The sequence below is a fragment of the Pseudopodoces humilis genome, chromosome 4 (assembly GCF_049639895.1).
Source record: "Pseudopodoces humilis isolate 2021_Gansu_Grassland_sample_001 chromosome 4, ASM4963989v1, whole genome shotgun sequence".
NCBI lineage: Eukaryota > Metazoa > Chordata > Aves > Passeriformes > Paridae > Pseudopodoces > Pseudopodoces humilis.
Window position 1 is genome coordinate 58,218,707 of NC_142203.1, and position 24,098 is coordinate 58,242,804.

General features: G+C 35.5%; 1 protein-coding gene across 2 annotated transcripts in view; it reads right to left on the minus strand.

Annotated features, from left to right (window-relative positions):
• Window positions 1–24,098, minus strand: part of NDUFAF2 (NADH:ubiquinone oxidoreductase complex assembly factor 2) — a 58,323-nt gene that overhangs the window by 5,840 nt on the left and 28,385 nt on the right. For both annotated transcript variants that reach the window (XM_005531838.3, XM_088054512.1), the window contains 2 exons: window positions 18,422–18,511; window positions 9,104–9,144 (listed from right to left, as the gene is read on the minus strand). In XM_005531838.3, coding sequence (XP_005531895.1) covers window positions 9,104–9,144; window positions 18,422–18,511 — 131 coding nt within the window. The remainder of the gene's footprint in view (window positions 1–9,103; window positions 9,145–18,421; window positions 18,512–24,098) is intronic.

Here is a 24,098-nt window from a genome sequence, read left to right on the forward strand (position 1 = left end):
CTTTTTGTACAAATGAATTATATAAGCTCTTTGAACCAGCAATTCTCAGGAAGTACATGGCATCTAAAGAGTATCAAAAATGTCCTCCAAAATTTTTATCACAAGAAAACTCTAAGAACTGGGGCTATGCTGCAAAACCAAAAAACAAAAAATGCCTTAAGATATCCAGCCATATTTTAACGTAGTTGAAATCCGTACATGCAGATGTTCACTTTGAAATGCATCAGCTCCCAGCATATGGAATAGGATGATATGCCAAGAGCTAGGTTCAACTACATGTTCTGCAGTTTATTTTTAGGTGGAAAGTTAAACAAGACATTTTGTCACTGCAGGTTGTCCAGCTTCGGTAATTATTTTAAGTTGTATGATGTTTTTAACACTTCTAATGTTTGGAGCTGCATGTCTTCCCTCCTTAGGAAGGCAGAGTTTAAAAAAGTGATGTGTAAGGTTTTCTTGAAGAACATTATTATTAAGGAAATACCAAAGTAGCCCTTTGTGGAGTTTGAGGCAGCTGTTTTTCATCCACAAAACTGCTGGCTTCTGCACAATCTGACATCTTAGTATTGGTAACAGCTGCATGATCAAAGAATGAAAGATGGCCTGCTTCTAGGAGCAACACAGCTCAAGACATGTTGCTGTCTTCCAAGGGTGTTTCTGCAAAAGCCATGGGGCTGTATTTCCGGCCACCAGCATGAAATTTTAACTTTTGCTGCAAACTATGTATTTTTCAAAGCTCTCGTGTAACTCCAGCAGCTGAGTTGTATCACAAAGTATCCTCTGTGGTGTGGAAACTGTATTCACCTCCATTCTACACCAAGAGAAAAATCCAGACAAAGGATTTTAGATGCCTACCTGACTGTACTGGAAGACCTGCTTTCTAGGGTCAATATTTGGAATGCAGTGTTCTTTTGCTCTTAAAGACTCTCCTATTGTCACTCCTTTCCCCTTCCTGAATAAACTAGTAGCCTTATAGAACAAATAAAATTAGTTCCTCTTGGAAGGAAGATGTCATGAATACAAAAGAGGGTTCTCTACACACAATCATTCCTCCAAGTAGAATCTGGCTCAGTAGTGACCAGTCTTGGCTGAACACTTCTTGCTATTCTTCTCCACACGCAAGCAGCACTACTGAAACCTTTCTATCCTGCAGCACCTGCTCAACCTCACATCCTGAGGAACCAGTCCTCCCCTCACTGTATCCCCCTCAGCCCTCAAGCCAGCCACAGCCATGCCAGCACCTGCCTCCCACAAAACATTTTCAACCTCCTGAGTGCAAAGTTGTGAACAGAGCATCACTGCATGTACATGCAGATACATAGTACAGTGGGTAAGGGGCAGGGCTTCAATGCTATTTTAACAGATAAGACACTAGACTTCACACTTTAATTACAAGGGGTTTATTTATTATTAATTTTGAGAAAAATGTCACATTTCTTTTCGGATTGCTTTGTATTTTGATTAAATTAGAAATAAATAGCTTCTTTATGTTGTATTAGAAACTATTTCAACTTCCCAAGTTATCGTAAATTGAAACACTCATGATTTCTCTTAATTTGAATCTTGTTAGCTAGTGACTGTTTGATGCCAGAACTGAGAAACAGCTATACAGATTAATTGTTTTTCAACTGTAGACAGTGCAATTCATAGAATACTTACATTTCATGTCTAGTTTGAATATTTTATGTTTAATCATGAATTAATTTGAACTTAGAACTCTGCCTGTTAAAAATTCATACCCGTAGGTTGACAAAAATTTTAAAAATAACAAACGGAATGAAAAAATTGTTTTCGCAGAGTATTAAAAATATTGATGTAAGACAATTTAACTTGTCAGAATTTTTCTTCATTATCAAATTAACTAAAACTCAGGTGAAATGCTAGAAGTTAAGCTGAATCACCATTTTTTATAACATCATCAAACAATTAAACTAAACTCCATTTTCCAGTTTGACAAGTTAAATAGGCAAGATGAAGTAATTGGCTATTACATCATATTTCAAGAGTAGGAGGCAGAGAGAGGACCTCATCTTTGGGAAGCACTGTATGTTCTGATCCAGGGCAGGTCTTGATAACTCAGCAACTGAACATGAGACCAGCAGTACCAGTTTGGGAATGAGAAATAATGTCATAAATGAAAAGCTGTCACTGCATGGCAAAAACAGAAGGGCAGTTTGAAATAGAAAGGCTTATCTGGATTAGCCAAAATAGTTATTTAAATCAAACATTGACTGCTAATTTTGCAAAGAACATAAACTTAATATACTTGGTCTGTCAACAAACAATGTTAATCAAATCAAGGTAAGATTTGCTTTATGCAGGTTCAGTTTTTTGATCTCTGATCAGTCACAATATTTAGTTTTACATGCAGTGCTAATAGCACATTTACTAGCAAGCTAAATCAGTTAAATATTAATCATAACTCACGGCAATTTTTGTTTAAATTAAATCTGTAGACAAGCAGTGCTTACTATTACTGAAGTACTACCGCGCTAGTTATGAACTACAGAACCTCTGGCATGAGCTGACATAGTTTCTAGGGCACCACAGTGCAACAGCACACATTTGTTTGGCAAGAAAAGGTAGCAAGTGGCCAAAGGAAGAGACACAGGACTGTAAAGCATATTACCAATACATGGAGACAGTAGAGGTTTGTGCCTGAATTATTTTAACAGTTCTGCAAAGATATTTGTCCAGAACTACACATAAATTCAAGATTACAGATGAAACTGTAGAAGCAACAAAAACCGCAAATTAGCCTGGCACCACTGCACTCTGCCCTGCATAAAGGGCAATGCATAGCACTGATCCCCACAGAGCAAACAAGGAACTGTAGCTGTGACTCAGTTGCAGTTTGGCCCTTGCTTCCCTTAATCTACATATGATGTAATCTGTACCAGCCCTTTTCCTGGTACACTTCACTTTGCCCTCCTCCCCCGCTCAGCTGTGCTGTCAGTGAATCAGGACACAGAGCCAGTGCTCCATTCACTCCTTCCCACATGGACAGGAGCAGAAGAGCAGCAGCAGCTCTTTCCTCTGCAGTCTTAGAATCTGCAGCATGGGCAATTTTGGAAGCAATGGGACAAACTAGTGCCCCAATATTCCTCTGTGGAGGTTGACAAGCAGTTATATGTCAAACTGGAAGAGAAAGGTAAAATGAACAACAGGAAAAATCTAAAAAATTATGGCTTCTGCAAATGCTTAATTTATTATTTCTTATTGACTTCTATGACTACTCCCTTCTATTTAAAGTCTTCATAGCTCAGTTCACTGCCCTTTTGCATGGAATAATAATGCTCTCTGGAATCACACATAATTTACTATGCAAAATGCTACTTAGTGCAACCTAAGTTATTAAATATGGCCCAAATCCTAGTTGTGGTTCTAGATAACAGTGGTGGAAAATATTTTGTTCTGAGAAATGTTTATCCCTGTGCTTTTAAAATATTGGACTGTCAATCATACTGTGCAGCTTTTGGTGGCTTCAGGAGTAAATTACTCATGTGCTAAGCCCTAGTCTCTATGTAAGAATGTCCAATCTCCATGTCAGTGTTCCCATTTTACAACTTCTCAGCTGAAGCTTCTGAAAGCAGACAGAGGCAAAACTATACCATGCAATCCCAACAGTCTCAAACAAAGCATTTTTCTAAACTGCATTCCATTCTCCTTAAGGGAATGTAAATTCTGTGTCAACTTACCTACATGAATGAACCTACTTTTGATCACACCATCTCTCAAATAAGTAATACTTATGATCAAACAAATGGGAAGAGTGTATATACATTGTGGGAACTAAACAGAATTTAATTTCAATGCAATTGTTCAGGGGATGAGAGAAAGAAACCTTATGCTTATTACAACTCACTGAACTATGTTTTTTCCTCACTTGACAAGGAGTTTGCCAAAACAGATAATTATGGATACCCTAGAAATAGTTTGAAAGAATAGAGGCATCATCACAGAGGGTTTTTTTAAGCTCTTTTTAGCTTCTTTCACCTTCTATCCAACTTACTCAGAACTCACTGAATTTTATAACTGTGTAACAAGTACATAGTGCAGGAGAAAGGCAGTCATTTAGTATATTTTTCAATTTCAAATTATTTTCAGGATCTTGATGCTAATTAAAGGAACATGCAATTCTACTTTACTTCCCATGAAATATTAATATAGCACACACATGCATACAGACCAACAGAAAGGTTTCAGTTCAAACTGAGACTTGTGGCTGTGCAACTCTGTGTTGTGCTCCAGAGGAAGCAGCATCTATTATCAATAGGGAAGCACTATCTAGTACAAAGATCTCTGTACACATAGATGTGTTACTATGGGTTCACATTTACCACTTTCAGGATACCACACTGGTGAGTTCAGAGATAAACCACATTTCTCTCCATACCAGTTTCTCTCAGTATTGCCATAATTGCAAGTTTCCTCATTAGTTTTCTGACACCCCAAGAAACTTTATTTCTATCTCCATTCTACAGACATGACCTTATACAAGGCCAGGTTTCTCAGATACCCTTGAGCCTCAGGACATAGTCATTAGTAGTCTGTAGCTACAAGATCTGTTATGGGAGAAAATAAGGGTTAGATTTCTAAATATATTTGGGTATCTTGTGTTATAGATGGCAGGATTCTTTAAAAGCCTCTACAAATCTGATGCCCTCTGAAATAAGAAAAAAAATCAAACAGAAGTTAGGCACAGAAAGGCCTGAAGAGAGGTTTCCTCCCTGCCTTCATAAGCATCTTTTCTTTCTTTTCCAAACAAGATGTGAAAAATCCAAAATACAAAGGTGCCATGTTTAAAGTCAGCAAAGAAATCTGTAGCCAGAAGGAAAACTGGGAGGTAGGAGCATATGCAAGACAACATATTTACATTTACCTCAGAAATTTTTGGATGAGCTATATAGAAAGTATACTACAGCTTAAAGAATGGAAGATAACAGCCTCTTAAAGAAACAACTTGCATGTATGGAACATGTTTTCTATAAAACAACTGCTGTATCTCAGGACAACTTTTGTTAATAAATTCTGACATCATTAAAGCTTAGCAGGTGAACTAATATGCATCTAAAGTGATAAATTACTAAATCTTCTTCCACAAAATAGCATTTGACTAAAATTATTTCAATATTAGTAGCCTTCAAAGTATTTTCATTAATTTAAAACTGTAATGTCCCTGGACAATGACATATTTCCTATCTGCCAAAACACTTGCTACATACATCTAGTTTCCGACATACATAATAAAGAAATTTATTAGTCAACTTAGTTATTAATCCCTAGTTAAACTGGTTAAAATTTAATTTAGAGATGCACAGGAATAAAGGTAATGATTTTCCTCAGCCAACCATATATAATCATTTCCAATATACATATAAAAGTACAGATGACGGGATGCTACAGTACTGCAAAAATATACATATTCAAGCTCAGATTCTCACTGTTATTAAGGAATATATGTACTGTACACATATTGTACACATGCTCAGACCTGGCAAAGGCGCGATCCAGAATTCTGTATCAAGACAGATTCCCTGATTACCATAGGAACAGAGTATGTTTAAGCAGAACATAAGAAACAAGGTCATCTGCAATAATTTGTCAAGATATCATCCTTAACATAACTGAGTTGAGACTTGGCATATTTCAAGCTGTAAAAAAATCAAAAGGCAACCAGTTATCCAGTATCCCAGAAAGTTATTTTACAGCCCAAGGCTTCTAGCATTAACATTCCTTATGTAACTGGCCAGGTTAGATATAACCAAGGTGATGAGCAGTATTCATGAGTTATGTCTAGCCAGACACAGAAGGACAAGTGGCTTCCTTCAAAAATGGTGGAAAAGGGATGGGTGCACAAAGAGGAAAGAAACCATTAGGGATGTGGTATATTTAACACTGCACAAATATTCTTCCATTACAAAAAAAAAAAAAAGGGGGAGAAACTGAAGAAAGAGAGAGGTAAAGTCACTTATTCTGAGCAAAGTGAAAGTTTTATAATGGAAACAAGCAAGCAAACAAACAAAAAAAAAATATTAGTTAAGTATTTGTAGAAGAAAGAATGGCCTGAATACAAAACATGATCCAGTCTCAAGAAAACAATCAACAGACTTAGTTTGATGTCATGATCCAACTACTCTACAACTGTCAGGGAGGAACAACTCACATTTGTCCTCACTTAAATGACTGACATGTCCTGATGATTATGAATGACATTTGATTAGCCTACAGTATTTACCAAATCATTGGTTCCCAACATGTGGTCAGCAGTGTGATCCATAAGATTGAACTGCTTTGTGAAGCTGTATCTCTGCAATATTTTAAATTAAAAATTAGTAATAGACCTCATCATGAAACCTGAGCAGCTGGGCAACCTCTACCATCAATAGCCAAGAGCTAATAAAAGATAAGATAGACAAATATTAAAAAACCCATATATAAGATTCGAAAGGGGGATGGTAGGCTAACCAAAGTGAAACAGAAATTGTAATAAAGTTTAACATATGTCATTTGATATTAGAAAGGATTAGGGTAGAAAAGAGAGGAAAAACCATCCAAAAAAGTATTGTTACAGATTGCAAAGATAGGAACATAGGCACAGCTCCAGAAACTTATGCTTTGGGAACTTAGGGTTGTTACAATAAGATGTTGACAGCAAAATGTCATTAAAGCAAAAATGAAAAATTTGTGGGCTTTACATTTATCTTCAGAAACAGTCTGATCTCATGACAAATACATGAAAGATGAAGATTTGTAATACAGGGTTTCAACATGGAATATGCCACAGACATTCCCTTGTTTCATAGCAGCCAAACAGCAGTTTACCATACCATCTTTACTGTCAAAAGGGGAACATAACATGGAATAGCAGCCAGTAAAGTTTATATAGCTAAAAACCAAAGCAAATCAGCCCTACAAACAGGGACCAAACAATATGCTATATGTATTTCAATACTATAATTATATTTATAATGATATTGTGATGGAAGGGTTTGTGCCAGTTTCAAATTAGGAGAAAAGAGGATCATATAGTGCCCCATATTAGTCTCTGTAATACAGAGAAAAAAATTAGGCTTTACTGTCACATTCTAAGAGTATAATGGCAGCACTCTTTCCAAAAATTAGCAAGAATTTTTAACATACATATATTTGAACTACTTTTTCTTACAAAAGAAAAAAACTATTTAGAGATTACTTGAGAAGGTAACAATTTTCAAATTCCTAGTTTATCATTTCTGCTCTGTGATACGGTCAATGCACAGCCCTGCAGGTAAAGTACCTAGCTGCTAAATTATTTCTCAGATCTATTACCTCATGAAACTAAAAATATAAGAAATCCTGTAACTCTAATGCACCATTAGTCACAGCAATCTTTCACTCTCCATAAACTGCTTTTTCTTGAAGGTAAAATATTTAGAACACTATTGTGCTACAGTTCTCTCACCTGTGGAGACTTCTTGCTCCCTAATTCAAAAATGAACCAGCATTTCTAGCACCAAAAGGAGTTTCACTGCACCAATTCCAGAGCCAAGGCTGCCTGCCTTGAAGCAGGTTTACCACAGAGCAACTACCACAGCAGCCTGGCTTACAGAAATCATAGAACAAAAGACACAACACCCCCCATCTTCAAGTATCACATTAAGTGGTAATTTCAACAATAAAAGTTGTTTGCAAGTTGTATAAGTGAGAAGCAATTATAATGAGGTCAGTTCAAACTTAGATGGAAAAACTGTTGTAGTATCAGTTCCATGGCTCTACATAAGTAACTAGACTGGGGAGAGAAGGGAAAAAATTTAAAAAATAGAAAAACAAACCCACATTTACTACTTCCCGGAATAGGTTTAAGAATAAATTTAACTTAAATAAATAATTTAACTTAATTTAATAATTAATAATTTATATATAAATATATATAATATATATTAATAATTTAATAATTTAACTTAAATAAATTTAAATTTAATAATAAGGAAATAAATAAAAATAATAGCATAATAATGAATATTATAATAAATAATAGTAAGTAAATATTAATAAGAAAATTTATTAATAATTAATAATAAAATAATAATAGATAAATACCATTAAATAAATTTCAATTTAAAGCTTAGATTTAACTTAAATTTAACTTAAACTTCTTTCATTTTGGGTGTATTATAGCCCTTACTGTTTCTATAGCCTCAGTGTGAAAGAGGGGCGGAGATAATTAGTTAAAAAATAATTAGTATATTGTGTAGGAGCTTGTTTCAATGAGCTACAGTTTGTCAGTATCAGGTGACAATCTTCCCCAGGTCATCTCAACACACAGACAGTCAGGACAACTTTTCACAGGCCAGGACGTTCCAGAAGATCTCAGTGACCCAAATGGCTGGAGATGCCAACGTATCTTCTTTCTCAACGTGTCACAGTTACTCCAGATGCAAGTCAAGTATCTGCCTCCATGGGTGCAACTTGGAATCTTCTGCAGTAAACAACGTCTCCCATTCCTTAGAAACTTGCAATAGAAATGCTGGACAAGTCATGTATGTGTGTGCATGCATCTGCATACACAGATCAGCAGTCAAAATTGCTCCTAAACTCTTTACAAATTCATCAGCATGAAAGACACTGTGGGACATCTCTCTGCTTTCTCTTATGGAAAAAGACACAGCTGCAACTCCCTGTAGGATTAGCACTGTAAAATGCTAGTGCAACTGGTTTTCCTGTTTTGATAAAACCACTGGCAGCTGGGTTTGAAACCCACATTTTAATATCAACTACCATGAAAAAAACCTTACATTAATTAAAAAAGCTGTAACAGTAATTTAAGAACTAGTTTAATTGAAGATACTCTTCAATGGTTATGATCATCTTAAAGAACCTGTGTATACCATCTTAAAAGAATTCACACAGAGAATGACTGAAGAATAACGGAGTTTATATTTCCATTTATTTTACATTTTTCTAAGTGTTCTATACCTAGTCAGTGCATGTTTTCACCGATTAGGCAAGGAATATACTAAATTCTCCCCCACAAGTGACAGACTACTGCACAGATGAGTCCACTATAAATTAACTATGGTAGTTTCATTACAACAATTGAAAATTTAAAGACATTTCATCTCACCTCAATGGTGGGTGGATCTTCTCTTTTTTTTCTTATCCATGCTGAAAAAAAAAATCAAATGGATTATTTAAAAGATCACAGTATTAAAACTCAAAATTATTATGAATTTGTAACAGAAAGTAAGTATTTATGAAAAAATTACAATAGAATTCACCACAACCTGGCAAACCTGTCATTTCCCAAACTGTAGGCACAAGATGTTATCTCCTGTTTCAATACTCAGTCTTCAGAGAAGGGAGGGGTGGGAGGATGGTGTCACCTCTGTGCAAACACCTTGGGCATGGTTTACATATTACTTTGGCTGTCAAAACAGAGCTTAAAGAGCAGGGCTTATGGCACAGGCTTATTGTTGAGCTTGAAAAACAGAGTAACAGAGTACACCCTAAGAAAATTACAAGCTGACTGATGGAAATTAAGAACAGCCTTAGACCACTCTGAAGAAAAAGGATTCCTGTACATGCTTCAGACATTCTTGAAGCTGAAAACTTTTTTTATGTTACTACCAGGTAGAATTCCTTTATGGGTATGAAAGGTACAGACCCAGACCTGACTGAGAGACTGCAGAGCCTGGACTGAAACATATTGTGTGGTTCTGTGGGATTACTCACTTCCAGGAGGGGCGGGTACCATGACTGGGGGAAGGATCCCTCCATCTCAGTTAAATCATGCTAGAAAAGTACAGCAGAGGAATAGAGGAATAAAAGCAGTGGCAGTGACAATTGTCCTATCGCAGTGACAATTGTCCTATAGCTCCTGTTTTCTGAACAAGATCCACAGACATTTGCCCACTCCCATCACTAACATCACTGTTAGCTGGGACTGTCAGGAGGCAACAATCCAGACACTCCATCACAGACACTGACAGGTCTCACTTTGTGTCAATGAATTAAGAGAGAAAGCTCCAACTATTACAGACATTATTTAGAGGAATGATCTGACACCACTTTTTAGAAATATCACTACTGTAACATTTTTTCACACCATTTTAATCCACACAATTGGTAGGTTCTCGGTTGGATACTTCAAAGACATTCATCTTTCCATATTTTTCAAATTAATTAGTAGCAGAATTCAAATAGCCAGTAATGAACAGAATGACAAACATAAGGAAAGCCACTTCCAAGGGCTGAGATGCAGCAAAATGTTATTTCATACGTTTGTTTTGATAATTAAGATTTTTGTTACTATGCTTGAAAATTAGAGCAAAAATAGCATTTTCCTATAACCCACTCAAATTCCTGGCCTTACCTGTTGTCATCTATAAAGTTTCAGAAATGCTTTAAGAAGTAACTATTCCATATTTTAATTTTCTAATACCATCTGTGCTGTATTTTGACGGGAACCAGGGAATGATGTTTTAGGCAAGCCTAAGACTAAAACCTAAACGGAGTCATAACATCATCTCGCTCCTGAAAATGCAATTACATAGAAGATGAAACACTAACACCATGGCTTCAGCAGCAGTATGCAACTGGTTTTAGGGAGACTAGCTTCCAATTAACATATGAACAAAGGGAAATGGTACAATGCTACATGAAATGGTAGAACAGATTGGAATTTAGCCAGGATGTCAAGGCCAACAGCCTTGGTTAATGGTAAAGTTTAATGGTAAAATACCTGTAAAGATATGAAGAAAGGTAACCCTTTTGGTTCTTGTCTATCAGATGCCACTTCCTGAAGATACGTACTTTTAAACGTCTTTCTCAAACTACTTTTCTTAAAAGCATTCCCTGTCATCTCTACTCAGCGCTCCTAACAAAAAGTAGATCCAAATCTGTCATTGTGGAGAAGTGACAGAGCTATGAATAGTCAACATCACCCTTTCTCCAAGTTTTATGTCAGTGGAAAGAAAAACAGCCCAGTAAGGTAATTCAAAAATACAACTAACTGACTTTTTTATTAAATCTGTAGAACTATAGAACTTTTTGCATGTAGCTGTAGCACTTACAAACACTTAAATTTTACAAGGATTTCAAACTGCAAATTCTGGGAAGATGAGAGACTAAACAGAGATTGACACTTCTCAGCTGGCAGCCTTGCATACACTATGCAAAAAACCAACCATGCCATTGAAGAAAATCTTAACAAAGCCCTTCCTCCTGACAGGAGTTACCTTTGTCCCTACTTTGCAACAGTTTCAGAATACTGAAATACTTAGCAACATCATCAAGAAAAGCAAATGTAGTAGAGATTTCAGATATAGCAAAGCACCTATACTAGACACTGATCAATAAAGGATACAGCTGGAGAAACAGAAGAAAGGAAAGATACTTGTTCAAAATGTCTCATAAAAAGTAAATCTTTAAACCATCAAAATTTAACAGATTACTTTCAACAAAATATAAACGTCTACCTTACCATAACTTGCTTCTGACCTATAGAAGGATAGTACCACTGTTTTCAATCCCACAACTCAGCATGTAAAATTTGACTTACTTTTTTTCAAATTGCAGTATTTTCTTAAAATGCCAGCTGCATTTTTATTTCAGATTATAATAACTGATCCCTAAAGAAAAACATTTAAATACTCCAAAAATTAAGTTGCAGTTAGAAAGTACTGCTCACATATAAACATTACAATAGATTTTCTTTCAAGATCACCTATGACTTTTAACAGTTATTTGACTGCTAGACAAGTCATGTATGTGTGTGCATGCATCTGCATACACAGATCAGCAGTCAAACTTGCTTCTAAACACTTTACAAACTCATCAGCATGAAAGACACTGTGGAATATCTCTCTGCTTTCTCTTATGGAAAAAGACACAGCTGCAACTCCCTGTAGGATTAGCACTGTAAAATGCTAGTGCAACTGGTTTTCCTGTTTTGATGAAACAAATGATTTTCAGATGAATGGAATACTCCTAGTAAATGATTTGATCATTTAAGTACGTACCTCATTTAAAAAGCTGCAAACAAGACAGTGAAGGGTAACACAATCACATATGTGCTCTGAACAGAGGCTGTGAAGTAAGAACCACTACACAATACATTTTCATTCATTAACTGAATTCACTATCAAAACTCAAAAGCAAAGAAACAAACCTTAGTTAGGAAGATTTTTCATATCAAACATTCCATAATAGAACTCTATCTATTTAAATACATAAATAATGCACACAGCTCTAACACTGTGCTCTTTTTTTCCAGTTATAACAACACTTGAAAGATGGTTTCATTGGAGCTATTAACCTATCTTTTTTCTAATAAATGTCAGGAGTACAAATATTTTTCAGCTTAACGCTACATAAAACTTGTTGGCACAAATATTGATATTATTTTCTGAACTACTGCAAGTAATTTAATTGTAATATCTCTCATGAACTGCATAAAAAAGTCATTATTTAATGGAAGATGTCTTCATTGCCATGTAGCTGAGGGAGCAATATAGTATGAAAATTTACTAATTTTTTTTTATATCCATAAGATGAAGTTAGTTAGATTTAACATTATCATATTCCTTCATGCAAATCCACTTCTCAAATATTCTTCATAAAGCTCAAGATGCAATACAATTTTAAAAGCAAAGAAAACATCATCTGATTTCAATATATTTTAGCACACTGCAGTTTAGCATCTAATAATTTTATCAGTCTTTGAAAAGAAATACATTTACTAATAATTCATCTGACCACTCATTAATCTTTGGGGATAAGAATGGGAGGACACTAATATATGTAATTCTCACCAGTTTTTATGTAGTTTTCTTTGAAACAGAAAGATTTTTAAAAGCCTTTCAAGTCTTTGATTTTTAAGTTATCAATAAAATTTTGAGCACCCAACACACAATTAAAAAAATCACCAACACCTCATAACTCAGGTGTAGGAGAAATTAATGGTAGGGAAAAGGGAGAATGAAGGTGTACAAAAATATAACCATTTTCCTACTGAGTCAGCACTAGGTTTAACAAAATTCAAGTAAATAATATGTTGAAGTTTATATATTTCGCATTCTCTTTGGAAAACATATCTGTGTAGGCAGTTGAGTAAAGAAAAAGCTCTTGCACCTTTCTTTAGGATCTGCATTATACCTTTGGTGAATGCACTTTAAAATTACTGAACAGCTTTATACCATACTCAAATATTTGTTGATGGAAACAATGTAGGTAGGTGCTTTATTACATTTTATTTGAACAACATATGCACACATGCATATAGGTAATTAAAAGTTGACTGTTATAGCTGGGAAATGTTTTTTACATGACATTCCCATTTCCCAGGCTAACAAAACAAAATGTCCTCACCATTGCCAGCCAAGATGTTTTAAACCTGGCAGAGAAGGTAACATGTATGTACTGAGTGTAACCAAAACATCTTCCCTGCACCCAAAGGCTTTGGCAAAATGAATCATTGCCTCCATTTAAAACTGCTGCTTCTAATTTTGTCTGGATGCACTCATTTTAATTCCACCTTTGTCTAAAAGGAATCTTGCATTCCTTTTAGCTGGACATTTCCTACCTTGGGACATTCACATTCTTTCATCAGCACTCATTTGTATCCTTATTAGTACGCATGAAATTTTCATTGAATTTTAAGACTCCTACTGGTAGATAACATTCTGCAATGACCATAAAAGTAAGCATACAAATTATGACTCTCATGAATCACTAAATGTTACCAAGAATAAGAGAGATTAGGTGTAGATGACAAACAAAATGCTGCATGAAGCATGCCATCTCTGTGCTATGTAAAATTACAGCTCTCCCCTCATGAGCACTATTGACACATCTTGAGGAGGTAAATTACCCATTCCTCAATGGGTGAACATTCAGAACTAAAACAAAGAAACATTATCTGTTGTGTGCATCCATATTTCCTGAGGAAAAATAGGTACTCACACTTTGAAGTAAAATACAACAGACTTCACCTAAACAAAACCAGGCAATATTTATTTTATACATATGGATTGCATTCTAAATTTAAAACTATAGTACCGGAGGAAATACAGTTATTGATTTTTAAAATTAAAATTAATTGAATTTTATGTGTACAAAGAGCCAACAGTAAGGATAACACAAGGAATTCTGTTTTAGTTTTACAAAAGCCTTAATGGACATTTCAGAACTTTTCATAAAATTCACAGGTCTGAGAATGTAGATAATTCAATCCTGCAGAGCACTTAAAACTAACATGTTTAGGCTAAAATTTCCCCTTAAGTCCTTCAGGAGTAAACCCTTGGCCTTGTATTCAAGTAAGCTCCCAGGACCCAGTACACCACCTTCTCCAGAGTCAAAGAAACAGCTTACACAGACTGAGCCTGTGATCTGGGTGACACTTTATAGCTTTCTACCTGGCCTCCTTTACCTTTATTATGTTTAAAACTTGATAAACAAAGGACCAGAATCAGTTCCTTAGGTTACCAGCTGTACCAGACAGTTGAATGTCTTAGGTACAGAATGAGATTTAACTCTGCCCCCTTCCAATTTCTCTACAACCTCTTCTCACTCCTTACCCTATCCTTTGTCCCTGGTTTTGTGAAAGTTCTCTGCAGACAAGTGATGCCTGTGTTTCCAGGAATGGAACTTTTATTAATTTTGGTCACAAGAGGTTTCTTTTTCTGGTCCTACAGTTGCAGGGTAACAAAGAAAGGGAAATGATGCTGGGATGACTGCTTTTAAATGAGGTGGAAATTAAGAACTGTCCACAAGTAAAAAAACCTGAGTCCTGGCAGAACAGACAGCTGGTAAAAAGCAGCTCTCTATAGGTCCCAAGAAAAGGAGGAGATAAGGCAACAAACTCTTCAGCACAGTCCTAAAAGTGAAAAGCCTGAAAGGGAGAGAAAGGAGAGCCAGCCAAAACTTAAGCAGAGGCCATGGAAGTCAAAGGAACATACACAGGATTTGGAGAGGAGCCCCTGGAGATGTGTGTGCCCAGCAGAGTCCAAAAGCAAAGAGAAAACAAAGTAAGAAATATGAAGTAAGATTCTAACCTTATATTAATCTTTTACTGTTCAGGGGAAATGGCAAGTATTTTAGAACTCCTTCAAAAAAAAGGAGTCTTGAGCAAAGTCTAAAGTTATTTGCTGGAATGATCAGCATCCATTATAGCACAAATCATAATGCAAACACCCACAGAAAGAATGTACTGGGAAATTCTCAGGCATCTGGACAGAAGACACACAGTGAAAGTTCAGCACAGGTCCTGTGGGCCTAGGAAACTTCTATACCAGTCTTAAAGAGGAAAAAACTGGGACAGAAATGGAATGGACATTTTAGCAAAGAGTGTCTAAAAATCTTGAATTAAACTGTTCTTACTCAGATAACTTGTTTCTATAGTAGTATTTGAACTATCCACTTTCTATTCCTTTACATTTTTAACTAATACAGATTTTTTTGTTTTTACAGAAGGCAAAATAGAAGTAGTGATGAATTGAAATTCAGAGCATCCTACATCCCTCACACCCCACAATATGTAGCAAAGACATAATAGTTCTTTGAACAGCTTCTATACCCATAGCAGAAGTACTAGTTTTGGCTTTTTAAAATTCTACATCCACAAAACAAAAAAGTACAGGTTAGCCTTTTTACCAGAATTCCCATCTTTATCTCTCAGAAGCATACACTACACACCCATTCTGCTTAACAAATGCACCAGGGAAAAAAGCATGCACATATCTCTTCTTTCTAGAGAAATTCAGTACTGTTGTGGTTGAGGAACAGCAGTCCCCAATTTAGTTCTCCCACAAAAGCTCCCCAAACCAAGCTGCTGCCTGCTTGTTCCCTCTGCCCTCCTCTTCCACCCTTCCCCACTGAGGGTGGCCAGGGAGGAGGATGGGAGGCACAAAAAGGAAAGATCATAGGGTGAGATAACAATTTACTGGAAACAGCAATGAGATAAGAAAACATATATTAATATTAGTAATAAAAATAAAAGCATACAAAAGAGAGGGCAATTTACATGCAAAATGCTCACCAAGGATGATTTTAAATGATCACAGCCATGTTTTTTCCCAACCAGAGGACACACCCTGTTTCTCTGAAGCCAGCATCCCCTTCCCCTACTCCCAGCAATAACTTGAGGTGGTATTGTGTAACACCTGGATTTTGGCCACACCCCATCAGCCACACCCCCTCCTGGCAATTGCAAAAAATTAACTGTCCTTGGCCAAAATCAGGACAAGTACTTAAGAGGAAATTTGCAGAATTTGCAAACTGCAAATTTTCCTTTAATCTGTGAATTCTTTGCATTTGCTGACAGTATCACAAACACAAAACTTCACAGTTACGAAGATGATGAAGTTAAACAATAAACCTATAAACATAGCTCATAAAACCAGGACTGGCCAGTTAATTGTTTCTTCTCTAAAACAAACCTGAACAGGATGCCCTGACTTGAACAGTGTGTTTCAGGTGTGGCAGCTGCAGCTCTGTAGGCAAGTCCATATGCCCATGAAAGTATGTGATACTTGACTTCAAAGTCTTGTCACACACAACCTCCTAAAAAGCTGCAACCTTCCAGGCAACACACTGTCAGATCACATGGATTTGTGCTAAATTTCTGAAGAGAGATATAGCAGTGGCTTTTTAGTGCTTCACAGGTCCCAATACCATGAAGCAATGTGTTTGTACTGCAATTTGGTTGAACACTACAGTCTAAAGACCATTTGTGAAAGGATGATTAGCCTACACCCATCTGAGACAGTCTGACTGTATGCGTTGTGCTCCTGTTAATTCCAGCCAAGTGCAGACAGAGACTAGTGAATTGTCCTGGATGAGAATTCATTCACAGGAGAGCAGTTGCCTGAAGCTTCATATATGCTTCTCGGTGTCTGTGGTGCAGTGCTTGCATGACAGTCACAGAGAACTAAGATAAGCACTGATGACTTGAGCACTTTTGGATGAGGAAAAAGACCTTCAGAAAGCTGGATAAACAGCATTCATCCATTCAAGCACTGGAAGATTTAGTTAAGACAAGCCTATCAAGTTGCTGCTCTCCTTCAGAAGATGGCTATCTCGGACTGAAAAAGAACGAGAAACAATAGGGCAAGACTTGCCAACCCACTGTAGGTACTGCAGCAGTAGAAGACAGACACTGTTGATACTGTGGTTTCACTAGTTGGCAAACACTGTCAAACTAGATGCCTTCAGCTCTTAATACTAGCCTCAGATGATTGTAGCAAAAATCCTAGGAATTAGTGTAATGACAATGATAAAATATAAGATAATGTTTTCTACATTCCTATTGATTCCATGAAGGGATGTAATGGGCCTGAAGTTTTCTCTTTGCTCAGCATCATCTCCCTCAGAGAAGAGCATCAAGCATAAAGGAAAGAGAATAAGGTAAAGCAAGTATAAAGCAAGTATACTAAGACATTTCCTCAAAACATGTTGTAGACTCAATTCATTTGCAGCGCACTGACAAATTAAACCACGGTAGTATCTGTGTGCAAGAACAATTTTTCTTCCACCAATACTTTTAATCTCTTACTGAACTCATGCAAACTTCCAGCAAGCAGAATACTCAATGATGAGGAATTGCAGAGCTTAAATACATACTGCTTAAAATCTGCTGGCTTTGAACCTACCAGTTTCTGGGAGATGCCTAGGTATTTTTCCTCTCCAAAAAGCATATTGAGTGCTGGGTAGCCTCCTTGTTAGTACATATTATAAAACAATAGTTTTCAGGGATTCCTTGCTTATGCTGCAGAGTTCTGGATTTTAAGTCACATTTAATCCCACACTTGGCTCAAGCACCTACCAACCTCAAAGACAAACATATAGTCCTTCTCTTATTTCTCTCTTTCTCCAGGAGCTGATCAGCTAATCCTAAGGAAATGAGTTAACTTCCCTGAAATTTTTATTATATCCCAGATTTTCAATCAAGAATTTAATAACTAGTAGCAGTTGGACAAAATGGTTAATTAACAGATTCTCCAACTCTCTACTAGATTGCACAAGGGAGAGAATAGGAAACTGAATACACCATGAAAAAAGCAGCCCTATCACTGTACCACCAATATGTAGGTCAACCTATATATTAACTCTGCACTAAAGGAATAATAAGGAAGTTTTGTGTTATTTAATGCATTTCATGCTGGTCATTCAGTCAGATTCTCCACAGGCACAAATATTCTCATATGTAATAGGAATACGACATTTCCACACAGGCTTTTATTAAGTATTGACTTCTCAAACAAAATTTATCCCATTCTTAAAGAAGTTACTTTAAGAATTCATAATTGTTATCCAGTTAAATAAAAGTCTGCCTTATCCAAAAGGAAAGTTAACAAATTACTTGTTTACATATCCAGGCTTTCCATTAAAAATACAGTCTACATTCAATGGCAAAATTATCCTGAAATAAAACCAAAATATTTACCTTCCCATTCTGCTGGAAAGTCACCAATTTGATAATGATATGCTTCACGATTTACTGTTTCTACAAATCTTCTTTCTGGTATAGTCTGCCCTATAGCAGAAAAAAAAAAAGAAAGAAAACCACATATATTTATATTATATATTTTATATATAATTTTTATTTAACTATATATATAAACATATATCAAATATTTAATTGTACTTACATGTACATATAATATGTGTATATATTATGTATTTCCATATAAATTTATAATTGCTGATCACCCTATCAGTTTGAAAGAACTGTACTTATTCATGTGAGTGCAATGACATACAGGATAAAAATTAGATTAAAATACTGAGAAAATGATTACCATCTAGAAGTTAATTTGAAACTTTATATTTCAATAGCTTCAATGAAAGTTTACGTGTTCTATTTCCAAGTTGACTTGTATTATAGATGAAAAACAGCACTCAAAGCTCACTGGTTAAATAGTTAGGCCACATCACCTCCAATCACTGGCAACTGCCTTGTGCCTGTGAGATTTTTCACAACTGTCTATAAATGAAATATTTTCTTTGTTAAAAAACAAAAATCATTAGGTAGGAATCTAATATGGAACATTCAGTATACTGAAGGGAGAGACAGTATGGGGAACCTGAATCTACATCTCACATTCTGCTTCTATTACTGCCGAAGAAGAATTAAACAGTTGGAACAGTAAGGTGGTACACAGCAGATTGACTGTCAGATATTATGCTACTGTATGGAGAAAGAGTATTTTAATTTGCTTTTTAAAATAGCAGGTGCTAGAAATATATGCAAGGTTCCCATCCCTCATAGGGAAAAACCTAACAATATTTCCTAAGCTTTTTCTACCAGATTTTTCTCTTCCTGGGGTGCTGATATGGAGAAACTTGACATTTTGAGGAAACATGAAGTATATCTGCATAAAACATTTTATTTCATAGTGAAGCAATTGGTGCTTCATTCATTCATTCAGTATGCTTTCAACAAGTATTTCAACCAAAGTTGTTTCAAAACTGATACCAGTTGAGACTTGGAACCATTAGCAGCTAAACTCCACAGTATTGTTCATTACTAAGTATTTAATACAGTAAAATAAGAACGTGCATATAATCTGAAAATCCTTTTTTAAGATTCTTCTTGAGCTTTAAATTTTATTTTTAAGCAATGCAACATTTTTATTCTTTCAAGATATTCCATCAGGAAAAGAATACTGTGTAGAATGACTTCATCTTCAACATTAAATATTTTAATCAGTGTTGGAAGTTATACAATTGATGCTTATTTGTTTTATAAGTATACAATTCCTATATGCTGATGAAATTATAGTCTGTGCCTCGCTGTAATATAACTTTTTTCAACAATACCACTGATGATTTAATTTCTTATGCTGTTCATCTATAAAGCAAAACAAAACTACAGAATTACTTTCTTCCCATACAGAAGACTTCCAAAAAAGCTGAAGAGGTATCTAATCAGGGCTGATCCTATACCAGTCACAGAAAAAAACACTCCTCCAATTTTGTAAAGCTACTAGACTTTACAGTTAGAATAACACCTTTCAAAAAACTGTCCATAATCTAAGTATTATGCCATCTGAATAAATCGCCATTAGAAAGGGTAGTGAAGAACTGTTTTTTTCTCACTGCCGCCACAATTTGTGACTGGTATTATTTAACAAAATATATCACTTCTTATTCTGCAAGCTTTCATAAAACTCACTTAAAAATTAATCTTCCAGATCCCACAGTCAAATCACACTGTAGAGCCAAACTCAGAAATTATTTCCCGATTGTGTTATTTGGGAGTACTGACGGTGGCTTTTAAGCCTTTCTGCATTTGTGATGCACACATGACACTAATTAACTTCAGCTGTCTGATTTGCCTTGTCCCCTAAGTGTTTTTTGGCCGACCACCACTGACAAATAGTTTACATGGGTTTTGTAGGGCAGATCGCACTGAGGCCTCTTTAGGTGTAATTAAAACATATTTTAGTTTAGGGAAGTGTTTTTTCATACTAAAGATTGACTTTATTGACTGTTTTGCTTCCTATTAGTTCATTCCCATATTTTTAAAGAAATACTTAGGTCTTTGCTACAGCAATGCAAGAGACTTGTAAAAGCATACATATGAAACAATTAAAAATAGCACCATAAGAACAGTTTTAACTTTAAACTTAACCTCATTTTCATGCGACCATTGGGTGTTGGAAACACGGAAGAACCATTAATACTTCAAGTTGGGATTACATACATAACACAATATATCAAATTTTGTCTTAAAAAGCAGGCCACCTTATAAATGAACAGAATTCACCATATATACGCAGAGAATATCAGATACAACATCATTTACACTAAATAACAAAGTAGCCAAGATTTGCAGTTTTGCAGTTTTCCAGACAGCAAAAGGGTCAAGAAGCCTAAGTAATTGAAATATCTTTCAGCAAATGATACAGTATTTCCACATGTTACATTTATATACTTTCTTACCTACTTTCTCTAAACCTTTCCATTCCAGTCTTCCTGAAAACTAGTGCATCATACATGAATTGAATTTGTATAAAAGTCCCAAAAGAGAAGTGTTTACCACAAGTTTTGTGGCCTGCTGGCATAAGAAGGGGATAGTCAAAGGCAGCAAAGGAAATACTCTGTGAAACATAAAGGGGTAGCCAATGGCATAATGAATCAGTTTCTAACTTTCTACAGCCTTATCTATAGACTAGGGAGCCTAGAAACCAGGTTGTTTCTTCACAACAAAACCCATGGTTAACAATAGATATGCACAGATGTTATAAAATTAATATTTTAATTTTTCAGTAACTTCTAGGGAAGTCTTTCAATGGGCAAAATATCCTAGTTAATCCACTGGAGTCACTAAATATTACATATATATATACGTATTTATATTTAGAAAAAACTATAGAAGAACCTTCCAGATAAAAATAATAATTAATTCAAAAGTTGTGGTGTTCTATAACCAAATTATTACTATTCTGATACCAATTTCTAAAAAACAATAAGTATACAGAACCATTCTAAAGATCTTCAGCAACCCTAGATTGATTTTCACTGTTTACAGAACTATTATTAAGAAATAATCTCCTGTTAACCCTCAAACAAGTCTGGACAATGTGTATGTACAGCTAAACAAACTATGGCACACATAATCAGTAAGAGCAGAAATCAGACCAGCAATAGGAAGCTGAATGTTTCTGATACCTGAACTGAGCCACCTGAACATGAACTCCTGACAGGTATAAAACATCAGCATGTTTTGCAGTCAGCAGATGGAAATGGGATCTCCCTCTCACATGCTCACATTCAAACTGAATGAATATCAGATGTTCATGAGAATTCAGAACCAGGGCTCTTCTGGCTTGCTGACTGGCAACATCTGCATGCTAAACGTCCATGGAAGAAACACACCGCTAAGATTTTATTTTTTTTTTTAATGCACAGTCTGAACATGTAGCCTTTGTGAATTTAAGGCAAATGGCCTACATTTCAGTTTGCACAGCAGCACTCTAAATTCATGATGAAAGAAGCATTTTTAAAGCATACATTTTTACCGAAGTACTATGTACTTTGAAGAGATTAAATTGTACTTCATTCACTAACAGCCTATCATTTCCTTTTCAGTAACCCAAAATAAACTCAAAACAAAGGTTTCTAAAATTTTTTTTCAGCAGTATCTTACAACACTCAAAGAACAGGCCACCCATTTCTTTCCTGTTTGGAAACCACCAAATAAACTGTAGTTTTTGCTAAATGTAAAGCAGTACTTAAATTACTAAAGCAACTCAACTGAGCAGTTCTTCATACAAAGCAGGGGAAAAGCTACTTCTCTAGAAGTAACAAACATAGCTTTACATATCTATAGGCTGCAGGAGCAGTCCATCACTGTCAGAACAAGATTAAGAGTTTTCACCTCCACTGAAGAAGGGGAAAAAAGTTTTTTGTAAAAGACAACCCTTTTAAAGGTATTAATTTGTGAAAGCCACTATTCTTTTGCATAGATTTTTAGCTGAGGGAGTCTGTTCAGTGATGACTGTATTCATGTTATCTCATGGTCATAACTCCAGTGTTTCTGCAATAATTACTTTCACCTTAGGAAAGACGTAAATATTCTAAAATAACATATTTTACCCAAATAATTATGGGTTTTTTTCCAAATTTAGATTTCTAGGAGGTTAATTAACTTTTGCTTAGTGACAAATTAATAACTTCCAACAGTTCATTATATTCAGTCACAAAATAAATACAGTGTTCTGAAATACCAATTAAAATTGAAATTAATATAAAATACCAAAGAAGTATTTGTACCTAACATCTATCACTCACAGATGTGGCTATATTTTCTCCAATAATTAACACACTTGAAATAATCTAAAATGCTTTATGCTTTATAAAATCATAACAGAAACACATTTCAGTTTTTAAGAGCAGCAAGGCCACAGATGGTTCTGATTTCCATTAACCTGAAATGAACCAGATCAGTGATTTCCAGTTTTACAGCAATGCAAGATCAAACAATATTACACTTATTAAGTGCTGACTCAACAAGTCAAAAAAAGATAAAAGAACAAGGCATTCATGGTCAAAAATTGTGTTTCAATTTTGCAATTCATATTTACATTTTAACAGCAATAATCTGGCTTTCCAGAGTTGTCTGCAAGTACTAATTTCTTCCTAAAGGAAGACATGTTTCTTCATTTTTACTGAAAGTTTGAAGCCAGAGAAATTGTTTCCATTTCTGGGAATATGTACTGCCAAAGAAAAAGACTCATATACCCTACAAGCATCACAGTCCCTTTTCACTTCCCAAAACAATTACCAGTTGACAGTCAGTAACTTCTTCCTCTGGGATCAGTGCCCATGGAGTTTATGTATGTTCACACAAATCTTATGTTTTGAAAACCTGCTGTGTCTTGGGCTGTGGCAGTTAAATTAAGCAACATTTGTTGGAGAAACAATTTCCTTCAAGGGACAGACAAATCCCTCTGCTAAATATCCACGGCCATTGTAGCCCCTGAGCTCTCTTAATCTGGCAGCAGGATGCAGCACCACCAGTTCCCACTCCCTGCTCACTGTAAAGCCTTACATCTTCCTCCTCATCTGTGAAGCCAAATACATACCATGTCTTTAAAAAGAAACACTGTTTTGTAAATGAGTCTACAATAAGCCTTCTAGAATTATGCAACATTACACTCTTTTGTGAACACAAGTGCAAATGATACCAGTACAAATGACAGTTCCTTGGAGAGTTGATGGAAGCTCAGTGGTCTGTCACAGAAAAGCTTTCTCCCAACTGTTCTTTTGGTTTCTTTTGGTCTATCATATTCAAGAAAGGCTTTTCTACCAATTACTGTCAAAATGTGAATAAATCCAAGAATGAGATGCTGAATTTATTCCGTAAATGTATGGAAAATGGCTTAAAATGGGAGCTTAGCATTTACAAAGGGAATTTAGCAAGCAGACAGAAAGTGCACAATAACTTGTACTCTTATAAATAAAAACATATTGCAGGGAGATAAACAAAAAGGCAGTGAAAAAAAAAAAAGTGGGAATAGAAACAGGTAAATTAAACCAAGGGTATGAATTGTAAATAAAATTAAAAGAAAGACACAGCTCTGAAGAACATCCATTCTGCAATGTGACCCAACACA